Source organism: Acipenser ruthenus, chromosome 24 (genome assembly GCF_902713425.1).
Source record: "Acipenser ruthenus chromosome 24, fAciRut3.2 maternal haplotype, whole genome shotgun sequence".
Taxonomy (NCBI): Eukaryota; Metazoa; Chordata; class Actinopteri; order Acipenseriformes; family Acipenseridae; genus Acipenser; species Acipenser ruthenus.
In genome coordinates this window covers 24,069,937-24,093,928 of record NC_081212.1, presented here as the reverse complement: position 1 = coordinate 24,093,928, position 23,992 = coordinate 24,069,937, and the positions used below count along the sequence as shown (strand labels likewise).

General features: G+C 39.0%; 2 protein-coding genes across 4 annotated transcripts in view; one reads left to right on the top strand and one right to left on the bottom strand.

Moving 5' to 3' along the window:
* Positions 1–679: 679 nt before the first annotated feature.
* On the bottom strand, positions 680–6,903 carry LOC117429114 (pro-neuregulin-4, membrane-bound isoform-like). The gene is made up of 5 exons (XM_058999271.1): positions 6,741–6,903; positions 3,496–3,576; positions 2,781–2,874; positions 1,623–1,775; positions 680–1,458 (listed from the first exon to the last, which is right to left on the bottom strand). The coding sequence occupies exons 2-5, from the start codon at positions 3,503–3,505 to the stop codon at positions 1,377–1,379; spliced, it is 339 nt and encodes a 112-aa protein (XP_058855254.1). The 5' UTR covers positions 3,506–3,576; positions 6,741–6,903; the 3' UTR covers positions 680–1,376.
* A 2,599-nt stretch (positions 6,904–9,502) lies between these two features.
* The window catches only part of LOC117962739 (transmembrane protein 266-like), a 48,460-nt gene continuing 33,970 nt past the window's right edge, over positions 9,503–23,992 (top strand). The window contains exons 1-4 of one of the 3 annotated variants that reach the window (XM_058998853.1): positions 9,503–9,607; positions 9,866–9,964; positions 13,203–13,305; positions 23,461–23,649. In XM_058998853.1, coding sequence (XP_058854836.1) covers positions 13,292–13,305; positions 23,461–23,649 — 203 coding nt within the window. In that variant the 5' untranslated portion in view covers positions 9,503–9,607; positions 9,866–9,964; positions 13,203–13,291. The other 2 variants (XM_058998855.1, XM_058998854.1) reach the window with 2 other exon arrangements.

Below are 23,992 nucleotides of genomic sequence, written 5' to 3'. Positions count from 1 at the left end.
ATCAAAATCTAACAAAGTAATCCACTTTTTTGGGGCTCTTCTGTGCCCGTTACATAACAGTATCAACATGACTCATCTTCAGCCAGACGACAACAATTTCTTGCTACACCTATAAAACTAAAGCTTGTTGAAATACACGTAACTGATACAAAGTAGAACATGAACATGCACAATGACATTCATTTAACATTAACACAACATGGTAGCTTTCAACCTGATTTCATTAAAGGGTGATTCACGTTGAGCAAGTGCGGCACAACACGAGGCTGTTGAGTTCTGAAAGTGATTACACCTAATGGAACACTCCAATTCTTCCTAAGGGACTGCTTTTCAGAGTCACCAAAGTCTTCACACTAAGACATGCAATTACTTGCTGTGCAATGACAGCAGTGCACTGCCTAGCGGTGTGTTGCAGAGAGCCTTGCCTTCTGTGGGAGTGCTTTGAATGCTGTTGCTGGAGTGGCAACAAGTTCACCAGCCCCCTTCTGCTTAGATGGAAAATGAACCCAGATCATTGCAGATGTTTGAAATGAATACTCAACCCCATTCCACTGTTTTTGATAGAAAGTGTATGCAGACCCATGTCTGGGGAATAACCAGAAAGTAAATACAGTAGAATAAACTGATTCCACAGTCATCCAGCCCACACAGTAATCACTCAGCGGTACAGAATCCACCTCCTAATGCTTTTAATTCTAGTTCACATAATGGAAAAATACCACAAGTTTTATTTCTTTTATTGAATTTACTTTTACACAGTTGTCAGTAGCTTTAAAGTTACATGGCCACTTGGTGCTCATCCTCTGTTAGGAAACATGAGAAAGATGAGGAGCTACAGTGTAAGACTAACCACCATGGGTCTTAGAGGGACCTGCAGCTAGCCTCTAAAGTACTGCTACCCTTGAAAGAACATTAAAACAACAATACGATTCGTCTTGCTGCCACTTGTCCAAAGCCTCAAACTGTTTAATTGCTTCCCAAGTGGCTTTATAACCTGGGTCCTGTTTGTTGGTTAAAGTGTGAGTGTATTTGAGTGTGATTTGTTACCTTCACTAAATAAAACATACTCTCGTCATAAATATAATCATTTGGTAAAAATCCTATGTTTGAAACCCACTTTACAGGAATTGCCTGAAAGGACACAGTAATATGTCTATAAAAAAGCATTTAAAATGGATTTTAAAATCATAAACTATTCATAATGCAAACTTTAGCATCATACTGAATATCCATTAAAAAATAAAAAGCTCAGAGCCCAAACGGCACACTTCTATGTACAATAGATCTCTACAGCATGTTTGGGGTGCGTCAGTCTTTCATTTTATGTTTTAAGTGAATGTAAGATTCTCCTTGCTTTTCATATAAAGTAGTGCTTATCATATTCTATTGCTCTGGGGATAGACGTAGGAATACTGCTGCTTGCTGTTCTGTTGGTTCCTTTGCTTCTGCCTCCACATTCTGAAAGATATATATAAAAAAAACAACTAAGTTTACAATCCCAGCATAACAATCTTCAAATCAACAACGTGTATCTTTAAACCCGAGACAGAGATGACGATTTCTTACCACTAATGCTCTCTGGATTTGAAACAGGATGTTTTTTCCAAAGTAAATCACTTTACCTGCAGATACAGTAGATCACTCCAGCTAGTACAAGAGCAATAAGAATTGACAGAATGACAGCACCGACAATCAGTCCCGCCTCGTTCCTGGAGTTTGCCTTGCTGAGGAGCTGGAACTCCTCACACCTGGCTCCTCTGTAGTTCTCAGTGCACCTGCAAAAGAGATTCATGATTCGGATATTCCGTTTCACGGTTGCTACTTACAGAAAAGTTCAGAAGAGAGATGAGAGAGAGAGAGAGATGCAGGTGCATCTTAGATCAGGACAGGACTCATTTGTTTGGGACAGGTTGTAAACCTAACTCTGGTTTCTGTAGCCTTTAAGCTGCATGAATGAAATGAGTGTGGAAGATGCTTTCCATCGGAGCCTGTGGGTTTTGTAGCACAGGGGCTTTTGGCTTTGCAGACATTTATATTCCAATCAAAATGCTTTTGGAAAAGTTCAGATATTTTTTCTGTTTGATCAACAAAAGCTCAGTAAAGGGGTGATTTGTTTTATTTTCTTTGAATTTTACAGTACCAGGACCCCCCTCCGTGGAATGATCTCAGATATGTGGTTGTTGCAATCCAGGACAATTCCCCAGTGCTGTGTAAAATACTCAGAAAAATCCAGCTGTGGCTTATCCCTGCAGCATGTACAGCAGCAGCGTCAGAACAACCCTTAGGTCTAAAACAAGCCACCTTTTCATTCAGCAATACAAAAGCGGTAACACTGTAAAATAATGGCAGCACATTCATAATGAACTCCGAGTGAATCCCACAGGAATGACACCTGAATATCTGAGGCACTTCCTCTGAGTTCTGAAGTCATTCATTTTGAATTCAGCCCTGTTAATGCATGTGGATTTAATTACCCGTATTCATTCCAAATGATGTTGCTCACATGTGTAAGGCATGCATTTGTGCATGAATGAACACTTCTCACAATCCCCTGGTGGGCAAATAAGAGGGTATGAATTAATAAAGAATAAACAGTGAATTCATTAGGCACGGGTTGAGGGGAAAGGGGGACCTAAATGTTTTGAACTCAAAATGAATTCAAAATGAATTACTTCAGAAGGGCAGAAGATAGTGTTACTCCAGTGGCATTCAGCAGGAATTCATTATGAATTTGAGGCCATTATTTTAAAGTGCTACCACAAAAACAAAGTGCTACTCACACACAGGAAAGGGTGGACATAGAAGGTATCCTGTAGCACCGGCCTCCGTTGTAGCAATAGGATTGCTCCAATGCCTCACAGGGTTCTCCGTGTGCTAAAATAAATAAACACAGATATAAGGGAATATCATAGGCTGGAAAAGGGTTTGGATAATGAATAAGGAGTTGAAACTAGAACTGATTGTAGTGTAATTCAAACAAAGTGGTTTTAACTCAGTGCTCTTTTCTAGGAGCCTTGCATGTATTTTCAGTAATAATGGAGATCAAGCTGCACACCACCAGTGATGTGGTGTGAACAATTGTTCCATCTCTGAAAACAGACGATCAAAAAACTATGAGAAACTAAATCAAGTAGACAAACATTACAGCTTTTCATTTTTCTTGGCACCAGGTTTACCCACACTACATATATTTTGAATCACACGCAAGGATGGAAATAAGACTCACATTGCTTAGCAGTTTGATCCACTCCTGGTTTCACTATGAGTTTAAGACGACACACCTGAGCTTCTTACCCATTCACTGTAAAAACTGGAATGGCTGAAACAGCTGTGCAATTGGAGTCTTATTTCCATCCTTGCTGTATATTTCAATCTGTTGCATTTGCAATATACAGTATATGTATTTTTTAATTTTACATCAAGAACACAGTGAATGCCACAGGTATAAGAATTCCTAAATCATTATTATTATTATTTGAAACGTATATTTTCCACCTGCCATCATCTTCTTTTAACTTGTAAAGGGAAGCTGACAAACTGAAGAAGTAGAATCCGGCCCTGAACAATATCTCTTTCCTGTAAAACAAACACAAAAACATATTACCAGGAAATTACAAATCCAAGATCATTTAGAATGACATTAAAAGGTGTTACTCTGGACCTCAGATTTGTATCATTTGAGTTTTGAAAAAACAAAAACCTCGTAAGAGAGATTTTGATACCCTCAAGAACTTGTGCTCAAGGATGTCCACCCTGAGTTATCAAGCTCGGTATATTATACTGATGGAAACTTTAACTAAATCAAGGCAGCTTGCTTGTGTATTATTTCAGATTGAACATTTAACACTTTTTAAAAATGTATTTTTCACTGGATAATTCAGATCCAAAACATTGCAGCAGCCTGATCAAAGTCCCAGTCAGAACTTTGAACAAATGAAACAGCGAAGTTCTTCGGAAAGGTACGCTTTAGAGAACATGTGTATTAGGAAATACAGTTTATTAACATGCACTATAGAGACAAGGGTTCCTAGAATAGGCACATCTACCAGGGTGAGCCGTATCAATGCTGGCATTACACACAACAAGAGTTGGCTCAAAAACCAAAGCTTGAAAATCAATGGTGAACGCTGGAGAACCCTGCTAAAGAATCTGATAGCTTAAGTATCTCCTTAGAGTCTGTCCTCTCCTTAGCTTTCAACCCCTTACGCTATACCACAGCACACTGTACGGTAGCTGCACACTCCTCTTGAACAGCAGCAACAGAAGATGGGTGGCAAACGAATCAATAATGAACACAAGCAGGTATATTAAACACATTGCTAATAAACAAGTGTTTGGACTAGTGTAATTGCATCATTTCTTCCCCAACTTTACGTAACACAGCGAGATACCAATCGTCTTCTCCTGTAACACACTTTCTAATAACCAGGCATAGCCTGGAAGTCTTAATTTCATCTGACATGCTTTGTTGTTAACATGCAGACACAGCTTCTTAGTGAAGACCTAAATCAGTATAAACTCAAAGGTGATCTAATCTAAAATAAGGCCACAAGGAACATTTCTGTTTATTATTTTTTGCAGCAGGGATGTAGAAACATTTGCTCTAATCAACATTTGGGCCGACGGTTCAATCCAGAGAAGCTTAGATAGAAGCGTCTCTAACAAGCTGCTTCCAGGGCATTGATACACATATTGTGCACTTGTGTCTGTCACCCAGGTCAATCCTGCTTTATCAAAAGCACTGCGAAATCACGAAGCCGACCGCATGACACCGGGTCCTGACCCGAGTAGGTTCTGATCCGGGTAGAGCATGCCAGTGTGAAAAGGACTCTTAACAATGATTGAAGTGCAGGCAGTTCAGGAATGCTAAACAGCAAGGCAGAGGTTAAATTCTTCAGTTACTCCGGAGACAGAATCACTCCCTGGGGTAGAGGAAGTGGAGTTTTAGATAATCTGCCCGAGGCACACCAATACATACTGTGCTATACTACACCCCCCTCCCAGCAGACTTCACTGTTGGCTATGGTGTTTAATGCAGCACAGAACATATCTGTACTTTGTTTTTCCTCTGTATTAAATAAAGTGGATGACGGAGGGATTGTCTTCAGCACTGTTACAACCCTAAAATACGATTCCAATGTGGTCCGTGTATAACTCTTGAAGAGGGGGGGAAGATAGTAAAATTCTGATGGGTTGTATTGTGGTGTCAGAAACTGCTGCCCTTGTTTATACAATGAAAAAAAATGGTAATAAATTCTGATGGGTCATATGTACTAACCAGTGGAAGCCTTACAGGAGGCAAGGGAGCAGGGCCTCCTCAATTTCAAAGTGATAAATAAATAAATAAATAAATAAATAAATAAAAATAATATATAATGCCCAGAAGACATTGTGCACCTGTATGCCCATATTTTCCCCAGCGCAGGCAAACTCTTTCATTCTCTTTCCGCCTGTATGGGTAGTATATAATTATTTTGTTGGTCTTTTATTTAAGTTTAGCAAATTAAGTCGATAGGATGTGGTTGATTTTTTGTCTGTCTTTCTCCTGTCTTAACAGCTTTGTTTAGAAAATAGTGTGCAAAGTATGTTAATGACATGGTATTGAAATCTAAATGATATATCACATGTATTGTTAAATATACGCTGGCAGTGTAGTTTATTATAATAAACTATGATGGGCTACTGTTTTCTTTTCTCTGTTGGCTAGTGGAGGAAATGTGTTTAACAGCCGAACTGGAGTAGAACCCGTTTAGACTGTAGATCTCTTGCTCTACCCCGACTACTGAATGCACTGGACTTGCCTAGACCTCAGCACCACGTTACTGGATCCTCAGCTGATGCACTATCCTTGCACTACTGCACTACTAATATGTCATTGTAGATATAACTTGTAATCCTAACTTGTTGCATCCTAGTTCATATGGTATTTTAGTAGTATTATCATTGTAAACTATACTGTATTTAAATATTAATCTTGCATTGTAACCCTGTACAGTACTGCCCTGTAACACCTGTAAGTCACCTTGGATAAAGGCGTCTGCTAAATAAAATATTCTTCATCTGCTATATAACTTTTGGGACATTCATTTAGCAGGTAATTATAAACCGCCGCAATATTTCTTTCTATTGTAAAAACTAAATAAAAAACAATGACACACAGAATACGATATCGGTCACTAGTCTTTTAAACAGTTATTTTACAAAAATGTAAGAGCAGAAGAAATGCCATCAACACATTACGTTTAGGAATACACATCGCCCATGTTTCAGAAACAGGGAAGATGAATTCCCCGTGTAATCTTTGGAAGGTAGCGGTACCCATGATGGAACAACAGTCAACAGTAATAATTGTATTAATTTATACTTACTTAATAACAATACATTAAAACGATTTAAGAGGGAGCTTTTTCCGACTCAGTGAGCGGACGAAGAGACGTAACAGTGGCGAGCATGCGCAGTATAAGAATTTGGCAAAAAGAAGCAACAACTGATGAGAAGCAAAAAAATGACAACACAAGTGCAGTATAACAAAAACAACACCACACCTGTAATTAGCGATCAATAGTATGCCTTGATACATTAGCCTGTGGTGTCATTGTTCAATTTTATCATCAAAATAATAATTATATCGGAAACATTGAAAGCATATAGCTCACTATGCTTACAATTGTTTATTATGAATTAATGAATTGATACAAAAGCACAATTGCTCAGAAAGTAATGTGGTGTCGTCTACTCACTTGAGCGGTTGAGTTAGCACACAGTCCCTTGCACAGTACGTTGTTACAATGAAGTAAACGAGCCTGACAGCCTTTTAAAGTTCTGAGGAATTTGAGGTAACATCGTTTTGTTGCGTCTCTAAAGGCGTGGCTGTTCCTTTGCCTTTGCACTTTGAAACTTTCGGATTGCAGTTGGTCCACATTTAGTACAATAACTAGCATACTTGTCGAGTTACGCTTCGTTTTGTTACAGTACCATGTCGGGTCCTTAAGAGGCGATGCTATCACACTCGTTTAACTCGCCTGCTCTAGGCTGGTTGTGTAGTTCGCCGACTGTATGACTCACATGAAGTTTGCATTCAGTTATTTATGGATTCAGCAGTTGGCATGATTTCCGTGGGAAGATGCAAAAATAAAAAGGAAATACTTTTGTCATGTAAATGCATACCAGATGCATGAAGTCGGCCCAATGGCACATTGCTTTTCCTAAACTTCACAAACTACTAGACGATCAACTTTTGATTTAGATTTGGATCCCTGTATGTATTTATTTTAATGAGACCATTTACAAGCCAATTGCTTTTTCTGATTTCTTCAATTATTTCTTAGCAGACGCACTTATCCAGGGCAACTTACAATTGTTACAAGATATCACATTATACATATATCACATTATTTTTTTACATACAATTACCCATTTATACAGTTGGGTTTTTACTGGAGCAATCTAAGTAAAGTACCTTGCTCAAGGGTACAGGAGCAGTGTCCCCCACCTGGGATTGAACCCACAACTCTCCGGTCAAGAGTCCAGAGCCCTAACCACTACCCCACACTGCTGCTATCAAAAACGGCTGAGGTCTTTAAGATGCTTCATCTGTACACTGTAGGAAGAAAACGGCCGATCCTGTATTAGGGACATGGTGCTGAATCATGCACTGGGCCTGGGAGATTATTATGGGAAACTAATTGTTACAGAAAATATTTCACAGACTTTCTCTCGTCATCCATAAATGTAGCAAAGTTATTTTTCTTCCTCAAGTGTGCGTAGATGATAATCAGCCCTCCTTGCCATATTGGAGCACAAGTAAAAGTTTACCTTGCATTGACAGTGTCAGACAGCAACAGCATGTCAAAGTGTAATGTGCACCATTTTCACGAAAAAGACACACATGTCAGTGTTTTTTCATGTTTATTACATATTATTATATCGGGATTATTTATTTTATACTGCAGATATGTGTTTTTTTTTTCAAACGTTTTGGCAGGGCAACTTCTCAACCCCCATAGAGTTAAAACAAACAGTTTTAAACATTTCTAAAATTAAATGACAACGTTGTGAAGGTGATAAGGACTGAAATGTAAAATCAACATTTGATTTGATTTTGGGGCAAACACCTTGATGAACAGAACAATTCCAATATTTTGTAGTTTGCAGTTCCATCCTGTGATGTTCCACATACAGTCTTAAAACTCTTCAGCACATTTATTATGATATTTAAGCAAAGTAATTAAGCAGTGCATCATCCACCATGCTTATACCATGCATGCACCAAGGTAACGTGTTTGCCTGTGCGTCACCATGCTTGAACAATGCGGTCACTATTAGGCATATGCGTTTATACAGGTTAGATGTTTTTTTTTTTTTTAATTAATCTTACATTTACAAATATGAAGGTAAAATCAACATACAAATTAACCAAGAAATATAAAAATACAATTCCACCAACAATCTTGCAGTAAAATTAGTTTTCAACTTTGTAACAACAACAAAAAAAAAAAGGTCCGCTTGTGTATATTAACCACGTACTGTATTAATCAACCTGATTTACATAAGCAATTTCCTTTTAGTGACAGTTAAGCTGTCCTGCCGATTTTGTGGAGATTCATAATTTGCCCTTGAACTTATTGTGGAAGTGTGCTTATTTAATTATGCTCATTTACATGAGTAAATTAGATTCTTGTCACCCCAGTGCATCTCGGTGCGTTCCAGCGCACTCTGCTGTTGCTAATATATCACGCTCTCTGAATTTTACAATGATTGTATTTACAGTTGTTACGCCATTAAGACAAAAAAGTATTTAATAATTAAGTTAGCTCTAGTTTTACATTACGGATTCCAGTCGCCAATTAGTTACATTCATATGCAAATGCAAACTGAGTAATTGTGTATTTACTGGTCACTGTGAGCTAAAATCGTTATTTGGATTTTGATGAAGGGGATTGTCGACTGTTGTTCTTGTGAAATCGTACACTATTGCTCCAAAACGCAATGTTGATTACACGTAATCAAAATTTGACAAGACTAAACAAGAATGTCATACCAAACTGCGGTTTGCAGTTGAACTTTTTTCATTTTGAAGAATCGTTGCATCCTGATATATATTGTTCGTGGTTAGGTGGTGAAAATCTGAAACCAAAAACTTAAAACAAAATTGTGAATCTTCTGAAAATAGTAGTAATAATCTAAAAGAAACCATTCTCAGAAAGAAGCAGCTGGGAGCGTTAAAACGGAACTGTGAGTAAAGTTAATCTTTAATGTTGGCATCACATATATTTAAATATCCATTAGAGCAACAAATGGAAACAAACAGTACGTTTGTAACGCATTCTTCAATAGGAAAGCAGTAGTAGATATAAGCTCTCTCCTTTAGCTGAGCAAGCACTGCCTTGCTAAATTATTCTACAGACTGTACATGCATGGGATTGATTGACGTGTGATTTACCCATTGACAGGGTGATCTGCATGAATGACAAATGCTTTGGCCAATCGCTGTAAAGATAACGAATCATTCCCAACAGTGTCTTTTATTTCAAGAAAACGTAGGATAAAAAACCCCGATATTAAGCGACCTAAATAAAGTATAAAGCGGATGCACTCCAAAAACAAGGTGAGTATAAAGTAGACCGTTCATAACGGGGTTAGCGGGACATAACACTGCAGTACAGAATCTCATCAGAGGGAGCGTGCTACGCTTATCGGGGCTAGCGTAATGCAATTTCTGGCTCTCAGAATATTTTCTCATAAGAAAACACGTTACAATTGAGTGTGCTGCACCGAAATATGTTTAACTGTAACATGCTTTGTTGATTTTGAAAGCAGTGGTTTGCGACGGAGAATTGGATTACGAGGCTAATCTCTCTTTCAGCACCTGGACAGTTCCTTGTCGTGGAAGACCCAGCTCTATATCCGACACAAGGAGTCCCTGTGATGGTAGGGGGAAGCCCTATCTAATCGAAACGAACGGGTAATGTCTTTTTCTTTCTTTTTGTTTAAGGATGTCGTTAACTAGCCAGTTGGTTAGCCGGGGATGGTTAATTACATCTTGGTAAATGATGATGCTTGTATTTCGGATTGGGTTTTTTCGCTATGCCTCGTATTCTAAGCAACAGCAAGGGTGCCTGTCCAATGCAAAACCGCTAAGGATAACAGCCTACACATTGCGAGCAAGGAGCTTCATATATACACTGATCATCAGCAAGGGAGACATTATCATCGTCACGGGGGCAACGGAGGGACGATTAGACAATGTCCACCATGTAATTCTGAAAAGGTAGGTTTACAGTTCGGACCGAATTATTCATTATTTATATTTTTAATTTAGTAACGTTACGCTAAAGCTTTCTAATTAAAGAATGGACGGGTCCATTCTTGTATTATTTACACGTGTATTATCAAAGGCTTTGCCGACACAGAAAAGGCTCTTATCTGCATTGGTTATCTGTAGGATTTGGTCTGATCGCAATACTGATGTATGCCTCGAATCAGTATGCGTACGGTTACCGAGAGCGGTTCGAGGCCTTGTTAATGAGTAGAATGAGAGTGATCATACAGATTTATGGAACGATCAGAAATCTGGACCGATTCCAAGAAACCCCACATAGGACTGGGTGCGTTGTGCTTACTCACAGAGACCGATTAGTTGTATTTGAGAGGCTGTGAGGGTCTGATGACCAGCAGTGGATTATTGAGACCTGCTGGTGGTAAAACAGCAGACTCTTACATGGTAGCACGCGTTCTAGTGATTTGCGTGATCTAACTCGGATTGCACTATGTGGATTGTTTTATTCCTGTCGTTTAGATCACTGAAGCATACAGTAATGTTATGGGTCACTGGTAAATGTGTTTAGTAGAAGCTGACTCCTGTTGCATGGTAAGTCAGTTCGAAGAGGGGGAGGAAACAGGCGAAGCTGCTGTACTTCCGTCTAGAGAAACATAGAGTATGGTGTAAGACGCTTAATAATACGTAAACACATGTAAGAGATTTAATACTACAAAAAGAGGACACCTCTCTCTCTCTCTTTCTCACTCTCTCTCTCTATTTTAATTATTTTAGACACACAAGAGTTAACATTACAGTGTATTGTATATAAATACAGATTAATGTCAAATGTGTCCACACTTAATTTACAATAGGCTGCTATCTGTTATATTTTCCACTGTGCTGTGATGATAAGTAGTGTTTTTTTGTTTCTTGGATAACTATGATTCAGCAGCTAAATTGCCACCTCTATTTGCTCTCTAATGCACCGAAGATCATACAGACACTTTGAATGTTTTTGAACGCCTTTCAACAGGTGCCAGTTTTTTTTTCTGCGTGTTCATTTTAAAATAATAAAAATACAGCATTAAAACACATATTGGTGAAGGATGAGAAAGAAAGTCAGGAGTCAAACAACAGTTTGTTTTAATAAAGTACATCCAAAGGGTTACCACTGTACCTTTTATGTATGGAGAAAATAGTTCATTGTCTCAAACACATTTCTGTTGGGATAGGATGATATAAAAAATCACAAAAAATCTGTATACATGTCATGGATCGTGCTATACAAACTGCAGACTATGCAAAATGACTCAAAACTGTGTGCAGTACCAGAGGACATATTAAATGCTGTAAAGCCAAAACAGAGAGCTTTGGAATGGATCTGTTCTTTAACATACATGAATGTAATCTTAATACAAGTGTAAAATACTTTGTATTAAATGCTGTATATTGAGCACAAAACTGCACAGAATGAATGGGATTGAAACAGGGCATTTCAACAATGCAGAGTGATTATTTAAAAAGGCCAATGTAATACCGGGGAACTTGACAAAGCAATTGTGTGTGTGGACTGTGAAGGTATGCTAAGATTATATAGTTAAGTCCCACTTACTGTGTGCAGTTATGGGCATATCGAAAACATTTTTTTTGTACTTAAAAGGGACAGCTAAGCTTTTGCAGTTTCTCACTTAAATGCATTTGCTAAATCCAGGTAATATTCCCTGCTAAAAATAACCATTTAATTTGGCCCATCAATAGAAGGGGAGAAAAAGCCAGTTCAGATGGGAAGCCTGTTGTAAATGATTAATGACCAGAGTACTTGTTTAGCAGCTAAGACTTTGGGGTCACTCAAGAAACAGTTAAATGCATGCTAACAGGGGAATAACCTTCAGGAGTTCAAATGGTCCATTCCCAACATTTCCCATAGTTCCCAACATTTCTCATTATAATGTGAAAGCCTGGGCTCAATCACACCCTTCTTTTACTGCCAGTATCTTTAAGCAATTACACAACAGCTATCAAATACTTTTTGGCTAACAGTGTTTTATTTTTATTTTTATCATTTGCCATTTTTTAAATTGCAGTAGTCAGACTTTGCAGGCATGCAGAGACTGCCATGGCTTAAAGGCAAGTCCTGGGTGTAATGAGACCTGTGCTGTATAATTACCAATATATTCTACTGAAGCCTTCTTGCGACAGTTTTTGCTGTGTAAGAGATTCAATGATTTCTCAGGCAGAACCTGTGCATCTACCAGCAAAATCAAGAAAAAGCATGTTCAAGATACTCAATAGTATAATTTGAACACTGCAGTAACAAAATGAGCAATAAATAACATGAGCTGCTGTTACTTTGTAGGCAGGACACTGTATGGCTCCTGTCCCACTGCTGATTTATATTTTGTCTCCACACCTGTTTCTTTTTCATGTCCACTTGATGTCTCCTAAATCTTTCTTTTCTACAAACATATTGGCTTTTCAACCCTTTTGAACACACCTGATTGAATAATTCTGAAGTGTTGATTCAGAGAGAAATCCTCCTGTTCATTATCAAACTGAAAAGGGCTCCAGAAATTGTAAAAATCAGAAAAACCGGTCCAAAAGAGAACTGAGGGACGGAAAACTGCAGATAACTCTCAAACACCTGTGTTGTTTGCTCATGCAGAATTGTTGCAAAGTGTAAGAAGCGTGTGATAATTGGTTGCAAGCTATTAATAGACTTATTTACATAGCCAAAAAGAGCTGACATCTAGCTAGTGCATCATGGGATTTTGCCACTTTTGTTTCATAGCAGTAATAATATGTTAGCTGCTTTTTATAACAGTATTAACTGTCCAAGCATGTTGCACCCCCAGACTGCCATATACTTTGTATCAGCCAGCGCGATTGTTACGCATTTAAATTCAGGTTACATTCATTTATCTTCTCTCCTTCTTCTTTTCAGGACCATTATGCGTGGAATCTGTGCTATACTCTGGAGTTAGAATTGGATCAGCGTTATTGGAATTACAGCTTCTTCCTACATCTCTCAACATGAGCAGCCCTCAGTGAGTATGATATTCAGTCAGTCTGGCCTTGATCACTCCCGCGCAGGATTTTACAGCATCAATGCAAAGTAACTGTACGAAAGTCACTCAGTCGCTTTGAAGTGGCATGTTCCTAATTTCCCTCGAGTATTCACTTTTATTCCCAATATGCCTTTTGGGAATTGGGGCTGGTTGTTTGGAGTGCAGCTGATTTCACGTCACTGAACAATTTCACTTACCCTGCCATTTTGTGATCAAGAAAAGTCTCTAGACGAATGAGTAATTGAGGAAAGAGATTTAGACTCAGTGCAAACAATGGGACAGCATGAAATTGTAAGAGAGGTATTCATAATGTTCTTTTGCTCTATAGCATAGTTAAGGGTTTTTGGAACGTTATGAATTAACTTTGTTTCTGGTTTATTTTTCCTCAATATACTGTATACTTTATCATCTAAAAGATTGACAGATTAAAGTATTCATAACATTTTATAACATTAGAAATACTAGAAATTACACTTTTAGCATCAGTTTTTATTAAATTAAATTCTCCAAATATGAAATGGAATATTTACAGTAAACAAATGGAATCCAGTAAATGGAGCACATTTAGGGTTTATTGCTGGATTTCATCTGGCCCAGCAGACTGTGATGCAGGAACACCACAAAGCCACCCCATTTCTGACAGCCCTCGGGTGATACAGAGATGTGAATGGTTAGTTAAGACGAGGTAGTTAAAGCACACTCTTGGAATGGTTTGGATATTGGAAATGAGTTCTGGTGGTTTAGCTTTAAAAAAACAGTCAAAAATATTAGTAGTGATGGGGGTCCCTAAGTGGCTCTCCTAGTAAAAGCACAGCTGGGGTCGCGTCCTGGCTGTGTGAAGTCGCTCTTCTTTACTGGGTATTGCAGACAGAGCATTGCATTGGCCTTGGTGCTCCCATGGGTTAAGGAGGCAAAACTAGAAGGGACTGTTTCTCTTCATCGTGCTACAGCGGACCCTATCGACCAGGCGCCCAGTGAGCTCCGGCGGACATCTGCAAGGCTGCCCTTTGTTCTCCAGAGGCAGGTACCTTGCTGACATCTGCTCTCGAGTTCCTGGGTGTAGAAGAGGATGCCGGCTTGGTCGTGGGATCGGAGGACACCCACGGAACCTTCAGTTTCCCTGAGCTATGTGGGGAATTGCTGCAGTGAGGGGAAAACATTATTTTACATTCTAAATTGGGGAGTAAATCGAGGGTAAAGTAATTGGGCACACTAAATAAAATTAAAAAATAATAATAATAATACTGGTAAAACACCTACTTAGAGAGGAGGAATTAGTTAGGCATCTTAATTTCAATCCCAGGCAAAGATGCATTTATGTATCCTCAGAGATCAATTGTTTTTATAAATGTATGCCCCAAAGAAGACCCCTTAGTTTTGAAATATTAGTAACTGAGGAAGCTGTTTTGCTTCTTAATTGCTGAGCATGTTATTGGCGCTCTCATTCAATGGTTGACAGGTGGTTTACACCAAATATGATGTGCAGTTTTCCTCTGTTAAACAGCTCTACTGGGTACAAAATGTACAACTCCTGATAAAGAGGATTTAAATAAATAATAAAGCCTCTCCAGACCAGGAGGCCGACGGCCACACAAATCCTCCCCAGAATGTGAAGGGACTCCAAAGGAGTATTAGTATGCAGTGGCATGAAATGTACTATATAAATACAATCCGTCCTGTTCTCTGGGCACACCGACTGGGAGCATCTTTCTTTACCACTCCTTTTCCAGAGGGAAAGACTCATTGCCTCGGACTCTCAGCTAGCATTTGTATTCTGAATCTAGGTTTCCTTCCCTGGCAGTGCTGTTGAATGCTGAATGTATTCTGTGCGTGTTGCAGCCTTGTTCCCTCCAGGCCCACATTGTAAATGAAAAGCTGCATCTCAATGTGTTTACCCCGGATAAAGAGTATTTCAATAAATAAAACACACACTCCAGACCAGGAGGCCAGCGGCTACACAAATCCCACCCCGGAATGTGAAGGGACTCCAAAGGCTTATTCGTATGCAGTGCCGTTTTCCACTAGTTATTGCTGTTTATTAATAATTACTCTCTGTGACCCTGAGAGGAGAGTCACTTTTCATGTTGTAAATTTAGCGATTCTTTCAGTCTTGGGAAATAAACTTTGGGATTTCTTCTGAAACAATTCAATTGTCCACAACTAGTAAGGTCTCCAGAGAACTTGATCATTGAATATTCTTGATGCTTTTTATCTGTTTCAACAATGGCAGGGATATTTAGGTTTCCAAGATCAGATCGGTGCAAATCCCACACCGCTTCATAACAGTCCCCCGCCTTCTTTGATTAACTATGGGCTGCACAGCGTCAGAGGAGCGCACTCCCTGTTGCACTTAGCATTGGTGTGCTCTTATGTTTGCTCTTGTATTAACCCAGAAGGTGGCTTTTCAAACAGGGTGTTTTAGTCTTGCAGTGTATTAAAAATACTAAACCAAAGAGAAACAGAAGCTTAAATCTACACGTGGAAGTGTGTGTGTGTGTTTGCGGGTGTTGATTTTTTTGAAGGGTCTAGTTTGTCTTTAAGTTGTTTGGAACACTCCGGCTGAGTGTAACTCCTTTAATAAATTTCCTGTCGCAGTTTATTTTGCCATTAAGCTCCACCTTGTCACTCAGCAAGCTCTGTGTTCTCTGCACTGCTCAGCAATGAAAGGTCTCCTGATTAACAAACCTCGATAAATGACTACGTTCGCTGATCTCCTCTTCTCGTCTACGAATGCTGCTTCTGAATACCCATTTAGAACTGTAGAGCTGTTAGTGTGCTATATATATATATATATATATATATATATATATATATATATATATATATATATATATATATATATATATGTATATATAAATATATGGCGGTAAGGCATCATGTAGCCTTGGCCACTGTGGTAATACATGTAGTATAGTAAGGGATTAGGAGAGCTCTAGTTCTCCCTTCTGCTTACATGCCAATTATACCAATTTGGATTGACCTGCATGGAATTTGAAGTCAAATCCACAGATGAAAGCCAGGGCTCCAGGCAGCTGTAACATCCAATCATATGTCCTGTTTTTCTTTGGAATCTCACCATTTGTAGAATTTCTTTTTTGGCAGACCTAAGTTAAATTGACATCAACCTTTATTTTCCAGATAGTAAATCCAATCCATGCACTGTTTAGAGTTTAAAAAATAAACCTTTAAATATCTTAAAAATTGGTGCTAAACTGTTTTGAAAGTTTAGCACCAGAGAGCCTACTGGTTCTAAATGATCAAGCCCAATGGTACAAACTGAGACTGACACACTTTAACACTGTCACAGGCAAGGATGCTGGATGTAAACAGACAAGCCCAATTTCAGTCAACTCAGGAATGCTGTTCCAGTTTTTCATGGTAAGAAGAAGCCTGCGTCTCATGCCATTTGTTCTTGTTCAAAAAGATATTGCAGACTAGTGGTTAGCTTTTAAACTGGAAGCAGGTTGTTATGAATCTGGATGCAAAAACAGTGGCACATAAAAAAAAAAAAAACTACATTAGTATTTCCTTTATCAAAAATCCATTCAGCCAGACACACATGTCTAAAATAAATAAAATAGAATAAACCATCTAAATGTGCTAAGTGTAGCTACTTTTTTGTGGGGAAAAAAAACAGTGTACCAGTCTGATATGCCTATCATTGTATTGTGAATATAAGTTCTTGTGCCTCTACTCAAGGGTGTGCTTAGCTCAAGGGACTAGGGAGTGTTAGCTCCCTATCATGAGGAGTTTAAGCCTATTTCCCAGTGAGTCCAGACAAGTTTAGTTTATGTAGATATACAGAAACCTACAAAAAACTGAAAACAGCAATCCTTTGTTTGGGGTTTAGCTGCTGTGTGATTAAAATGTTAGCCACATTTTTTCATCCAACTGTAAAACTTAGTTCAGCCAAGATAACGCATCACCTGAAATTGAAACTATTAAAAATCATAAACGCTAATAATTAGCAAGGCACAAACAATTACTTACTTGGTTGCCCTTGCCTAAGAAAGCTATCTTTCCAGCATAATCACATCTTATAACCCTGAGTGTACATACAGCTACCTGAAATGCATTAAGGATGTGAATCAGAAATAAACTCTTACCTTTGCTAGGGATTCTTTGCTGTCTTGAAGTGGTTTTGTTAGCTTGTGATGGCAACAAAACTATTGATGTCGTCTAATTCTTATTGCTGTTATTAGTACGGTAAGTGGGCTATGTATCTGTAATAACAATGACAATGTTAGGCAGGTAATTAAATAACGCCAAGTTTAATTGCTTTGTGCTATGTGATTTCCCCAACAGAAGCGAAACTTTATTAAGTAATCTAAATGTATTTCCTTTACGTGTTTTCATCCAGCCATAGAGACCTTGTCTTTCTTATGAATGTTATTGATCATTAGATAAAGGCCCCAAAGAAACGCTGTGTGTGATTTCATTACTTTAAGAAGTTTGCATTTCACAGCTTTCGAATCCAACACAGTCGTGAGCTGTGCATGCAGCTTGCAGGGAAAACTGTCACACTGTCCTATTATATATGTTTCTGTGAATCGTCTCAGTGTCTTATGTTGCGAATTCAAACAGATTTAATGCAGTAGTTTGATGGTATGGTTACTGATATTGGACTGCAGAATGTTCTGCACAAAGCAGTGTGCTTTTCAAATTATCTGCGCATCCCAGCCTAGCCCCCAAAATAGCCTGCATGGATCCCTGGGGGATCGCATTCTCATTACACAGTGGTTGTGAAGCTGAGATAGATCGATATCCGAAAGCTGTTAGGCTTTTGGAGGACACTGGAGAAGTATGGGATCATTGATGCTCTCAGGCCCCGGTAGTGGGATTGAAGCTATTATCAATGTGACTTCTGTTTGTTCAGGACTCCCTCAGTAAAGATACAGTTGTTTAAGCATGAAATATGTAAGCTGTAAGGCTAGGCAGTGTCATTGGTCTGGCCGTTGGTGCAATTTAACCCATTTGGCAATATGGTAACATCATCGTATCATAGATTGTATTGCGTGACACAAACACTGCTTAAACCACGTTAGAAAGAATTGTAAATATTTGATGGTGAACAGCTCAAAATGATCAATACATGACAAGAGTTGTTACCCTGTGTGCACTAAAGAAGCTGAGGATTAAGTACTGTTTCACAAATTGAATTCTCTTTGTATTCATGTTTAGATAGGCAAGGGCCACTGAGATGCTACATCATCTTTCTTGAGAGGTTCCTTTTTTTTTTAAATGAAATCGGTGTAAGGTGTATATTCTTTGAATGGCTCAGCAGCACCTGCAGAGTCACAGCATCCCATTCTAACACTTTTTTTCTTAAAGATCCTCCAACCAAGTTCAGTACTGACCAGACTCAGCCTTGCTTAGCGTCTTCAAACTGAATCCAAGATTTGGTACCATAAAGGCTGTTGTTATAAACCTGCTTTCTGTAGCATATTCCATTCATTGAGTTAACACTGTGTGGGTATCTGATTCAATGTTTTTTTTGTAATCTGTTGATGGTTAGAGATGTTCATTTAATAACAAGACGAGTGAATTATCTTTTCACAACATTTTAACAGAGCGTTTTGAAGAAGTAATAGATGGCTGACTCATCGCTTTGCCCTGTGACATTCGTGTTGGAAGCCAGGACCTTTCTTGCTTGGGTGTGATTTAAAACAATTGTATTACGCTAACGATGCGCTGATAACTGCGGTGATGGGAATGCATTTTATAAGATGTGCTTCACTCATCATGCGCAGTGTATTTCAGCTATTGAAAATGTACCCATTGCCTTCACGCTCATTAGAATTCGGCCGAAGTTCTTGTGTCGATTATGCTGATGTTCCTAGTATACTGCTCCGTATCCCTTTTTATACAGAATTAACTCGAAACAAGATTTATATTATACATCCCTCTAGTTAAGTCTATGCCATTTGCATTATGATATGCAGGTCATGTTACGATATGTATTGATTTACATGCAATAGATCTGGTGCACTTCTTTGTGTTATGGGTATTAAGATACAATTATCCCCAATGGTGGACTATTTAGTTAACACACCCTCTGTATCACAATAACTAAGTTAGGAATTAGCAATGCACAATGAATAATGTCACGCCTACTCTAGTTAAGATTAAGTATTTTTCCCTACCTCCGGGAAGATAAAGGATGATTGAAAATATACCTGGAGAAACACTTGAGGTCATCTTTGCAGTCCTGTGTCACTAGAAAATTTAAGCATGTCTGTGTGTAAGGCTTCGCCAAGCCAAGCAGATGCAAATAACTTCTGTCAGAGATTCCCGTAATAAAAAGACACACTGATCTATTTATTTGTCAGTATAACCATTTGAAGATAGAAAAAACAAATGATCAGAGAGCAAAGAGCAATCTGTTACCCACTCTACAGCATGTTGGATTGGTGTGCTGCATATCACTAAGTCAATAACTTAATCCAGTGTGTACCACACAGTAAACGAATTGCAACTTGCATCGCAGAATATGCTGATGGAATGTAATACAGTTGGCTCATCCAAGGAGACGCTCTGAAAGGCCCATAAAGAGCTGGGCAGATGTGCTCTATAGTTAGAAGCACCGGACAGTGAATAATAAAGAATCTGGTGGGATTACAGAGTACAAGTGGCGCTTCTTAAAATGTAACGTTTGATTACACTGGTACATAGTAGCCTGAAGCAAGTGGAATATTTTACTGGCACTACACTACTATTAAGGACTGAATAACATCCTGACACCCACACAAAGCAGCCCAGACCCACGCTTGGAGGGCATGTTCATAAACTTCACTTCACAAAAAACAGATCTAGGAATACTGGAGAAAGCAGTCTGAAGCAACAGCAAAGCTATTGTGAGTCTGGCATAATGTGAGATTTTGGGAACATACTCAAAGGTATGAAAGAGATTTCATATGAGGAAACAAACACTTTTATAGACTACAAGTGTGACAAGCAACCCAAAATATGAAACAAAAAGTGAAACGTCCATAAAATAAAAACGCTATTTATTAAATGGAAAGCTTGCAGGTTCACTGGGCCAAGGTGGCAAATGCAATATCTGTGATCTGTGGGCAGGGCTGGGAGAAATGGTAAAAACCACAAAATGTCATCTCTTTAGGAGATTCAGTCTTGGGGTTTGTGTCCAGCTGCCACTGCTATTTTAAAGAGGTGGGAAGTGCTGCCTTGAGGGTGTCTTTAAGGTTAACAGAAGAAACAAAGCAAACCCAGTCCCTCTGAAGTAGGGGGTTATCCGCACATTTGTTACAGAACAACAAGACCGCTTCCAAACCCTATTTCCCTTGGGCAAGCAATGTTCCTTCCAGCAAACAAATCTTCTTTTATATTGCAATTGTAAAAGTGACCCACTCTCACTTGCTGGCTTGGGGCCAGTTGTGATAATTTCCCTTGGCATGCTTTGTTCAGCGTTATTGCTGTTTATATTATTTACTCTGTTTTGCTGTGAGCCAGTCCAGTGTACCCAGGCAGTTTATTTCAAGTAATTTATCTGCCTTTTCCAAGCAGCAGCTGTGTAAGACTGATTTTGTTTGTTGGAGAAATTAATAGTTTTAGGATTATGTTTGAATGTAAGTATTACATTAATATAAGGGTTTGTTTGACGGTAGGTCAATATAAAGCATGCTTGGTTCTAAATGCTGTAGGCAGTGGTGTGTTCTTATCATCCTACTCAGCATGTAGAGGGTTTAACAGGATTCAGTTCAGGAATTGCAGGCTGTGGATGGGTCTATTGCTTTCACTGTGGCTCTCATTGCGAGTTCTTAGCAGTTTGTCTGCTGAGGGTAAACCAGACCTAGTTTGGAATGCAAGCAGTTTAAAAACCCTATAGTTTCCGAATCATTTTTTCTTTGCATTTGACATTTTGTTCTCTTGACGCCTCAAAATGCATTGTAAGTTCGTCCTGTAAAAAAAAAAAAAGCTGAAACTGCTGTATTAAAAATGTTTACGAAGGTGAGTGAGATTTTAAACTTCTGCCAGAAATGTCTTTATTAAAAAAGAGGTTTGTAAGTAAATGAGATACGCAAGTTTTGCCACTCATCATTTCTGAAAAATCTATTTGTTTGTGGGGTTTTTTTTTCACTTTAAGTTCAGAGCTTAACCTCTATATCCTTGTCAGGCTAACCACCAGGGAGCTAGTGGTGCAGTTTTAGTCCACAGGACTGTCTTTGGCACAGCTGACATGTTGGAAGCCAGGACCTTTCTTGCTTGGGTGTGATTTAAAACAATTGTATTACGCTAACGATGCGCTGATAACTGCGGTGATGGGAATGCATTTTATAAGATGTGCTTCACTCATCATGCGCAGTGTATTTCAGCTATTGAAAATGTACCCATTGCCTTCACGCTCATTAGAATTCGGCCGAAGTTCTTGTGTCGATTATGCTGATGTTCCTAGTATAATGCTCCGTATCCCTTTTTATACAGAATTAACTCGAAACAAGATTTATATTATACATCCCTCTAGTTAAGTCTATGCCATTTGCATTATGATATGCAGGTCACGTTACGATATGTATTGATTGTAATGCATTGTAAGTTCGTCCTGTAAAAAAAAAAAAGCTGAAACTGCTGTATTAAAAATGTTTACGAAGGTGAGTGAGATTTTAAACTTCTGCCAGAAATGTCTTTATTAAAAAAGAGGTTTGTAAGTAAATGAGATACGCAAGTTTTGCCACTCATCATTTCTGAAAAATCTATTTGTTTGTGGGGTTTTTTTTTCACTTTAAGTTCAGAGCTTAACCTCTATATCCTTGTCAGGCTAACCACCAGGGAGCTAGTGGTGCAGTTTTAGTCCACAGGACTGTCTTTGGCACAGCTGACTTTAGGAACCTGCTCCCTCTAGGAATTTTCCTTTCCTGTTCTGGCCTCCCATTATCTTCTCTGCTTGTACCCAGTGGACCCCCAGACTACAGCTATCAACTCTTAGTACCTGGCACTGTTACGTATATGCCTTTTATACATTATGTATATATTCAGATAATCGTGTTGTGGTAAGATTTGCAAGTGACACCTAATCTTTTCCAAGATTTTCTTTGCAAGCAAAGCCTACTAGCTATTGCATTTACCCTACTATGCTTCGCAACACTTCACTAGCAATAGTTTTTTTTTTTTATCACTATCCCTTTTGTTAATTCGACATGCATGGAAACGGAACAAAAAACATGCATTTTTATTTGTCTTATGTGTCTTCGGTCGCAGGAAGGTAGCTAATTGTAAAAACCACAAAAACATTCCAGGGATGGAATTGAGACTCGTATTGCAAAGGCAGTTTCAACCATTCCAGGTTTTAATATGAGCTTGATTAGCCACAGTGAATTGGTAACAAGCTCAGGGGTGTCTTATTAAACTCGTAGTAAAACCAAGAATGGATCAAACTGCTATGCAATGGGAGTCTAATTTCCATCCCTGCACTTGGAGATGAAGCAGTATCGAGAGCACTCTCTTATCTCCTAACCCATTGTCCTCAGGTTCAGCAGCATTTTAACTGCACAAGTGGAAGCTTCAGGTGAGATTCTGTTGCATTCACAGCTGTACAGAGAACATGTTTAACTGCATCTGCATCCACATGAGCCTCATGCAACACTGTCTAGATCCCTCTCCCTTCATTTGTTGCATCCATGCAGCCAACGATAGCAAACCATATCCCAATGGATATAATACCAGCATCTGCTTGAGTCTAAAACTATGTTCCACAGGGCAGAAGTCTGCATTCAGGCTGGGGCTGATTGGTTTTCACTCCAGCTGCAGTCTGTACCCTCCTGAGATGTCACATCTTGTTTTCAGCTGGGTCCTGCTTGTACTGAGGCTTTATAGATACATTCCCTTGGGAATGCACACATAGCAAGGCAGGGGTTAGCAAGAGTAAAGAAGCCAGTATCTTCCTAGCTCCTGACTGGTTCTGAAACCACGGAGGCATGACAAATCTATATATAAGAACAGTTGTGCTATAAAGCTTTTGATCTTTATTGCATGCATTAAATATGAGGGAAATCATATTTAATTTAGTTTGGTTTTGAATTCCGCTTGTTTCATGTAATGTAACTCCTGAGCTGTTTTTATTCAGTGCAATCTGCTTGACTGTGTCTGACTGTGTTTGTTCCTCTCTTTGCCTGTCAGGTCTGCTCAGGAGGCTGAGGTGTCTGATCTTGAGATCATATCCCAGCAGGTGGAAGAGGAGAGCCAGTGCATCGCTCCAGTCCAGCTTGTGAACTTCGCTTACAGAGACCTGCCCCTCACGGCTCTCGACCTCTCCCTGGCCGGGTCCCAACTCCTGTCGAACCCGGATGAGGAGGATCAAAGAGAAAGGTAAGAGGACGAGGTTAAAAGACACCAGAAATATCCCTGCTACACTTCAAATACACTCCCAGTGACCAATCTGATCGCTAGACATTTAAATATAAAAGCCTAATTCCATTAAAAAAGAAAAGCATGGAAATGGATACTCCTCCAAAGTACACTTGGCAAAGTTTGCTGCGTTGCCGTTTCAACAGATTTGTCCCGTTTACAGAGACACAAAGGGTTACTTGACAGAGCTGTGGATAGCAGTCCCCAGTGATGTACAGTAAATTTCACTTCCCATTAGCTGTGATTGCAGGTTAAGTCACTGCCTGCCTTGATAAGACAAGAACTTTCATCATTAACATAATTG

Excerpts from the sequence above, each read along its gene's own strand:
- LOC117429114 (XM_058999271.1), bottom strand. Across the intron at positions 1,776-2,780 it reads ATGTCCACCCTTTCCTGTGT|GTGCACTGAGAACTACAGAG; the intron begins GTGAGTAGCACT and ends TCTCTTTTGCAG. Across the intron at positions 1,459-1,622 it reads GTGATCTACTGTATCTGCAG|AATGTGGAGGCAGAAGCAAA; the intron begins GTAAAGTGATTT and ends TATATCTTTCAG.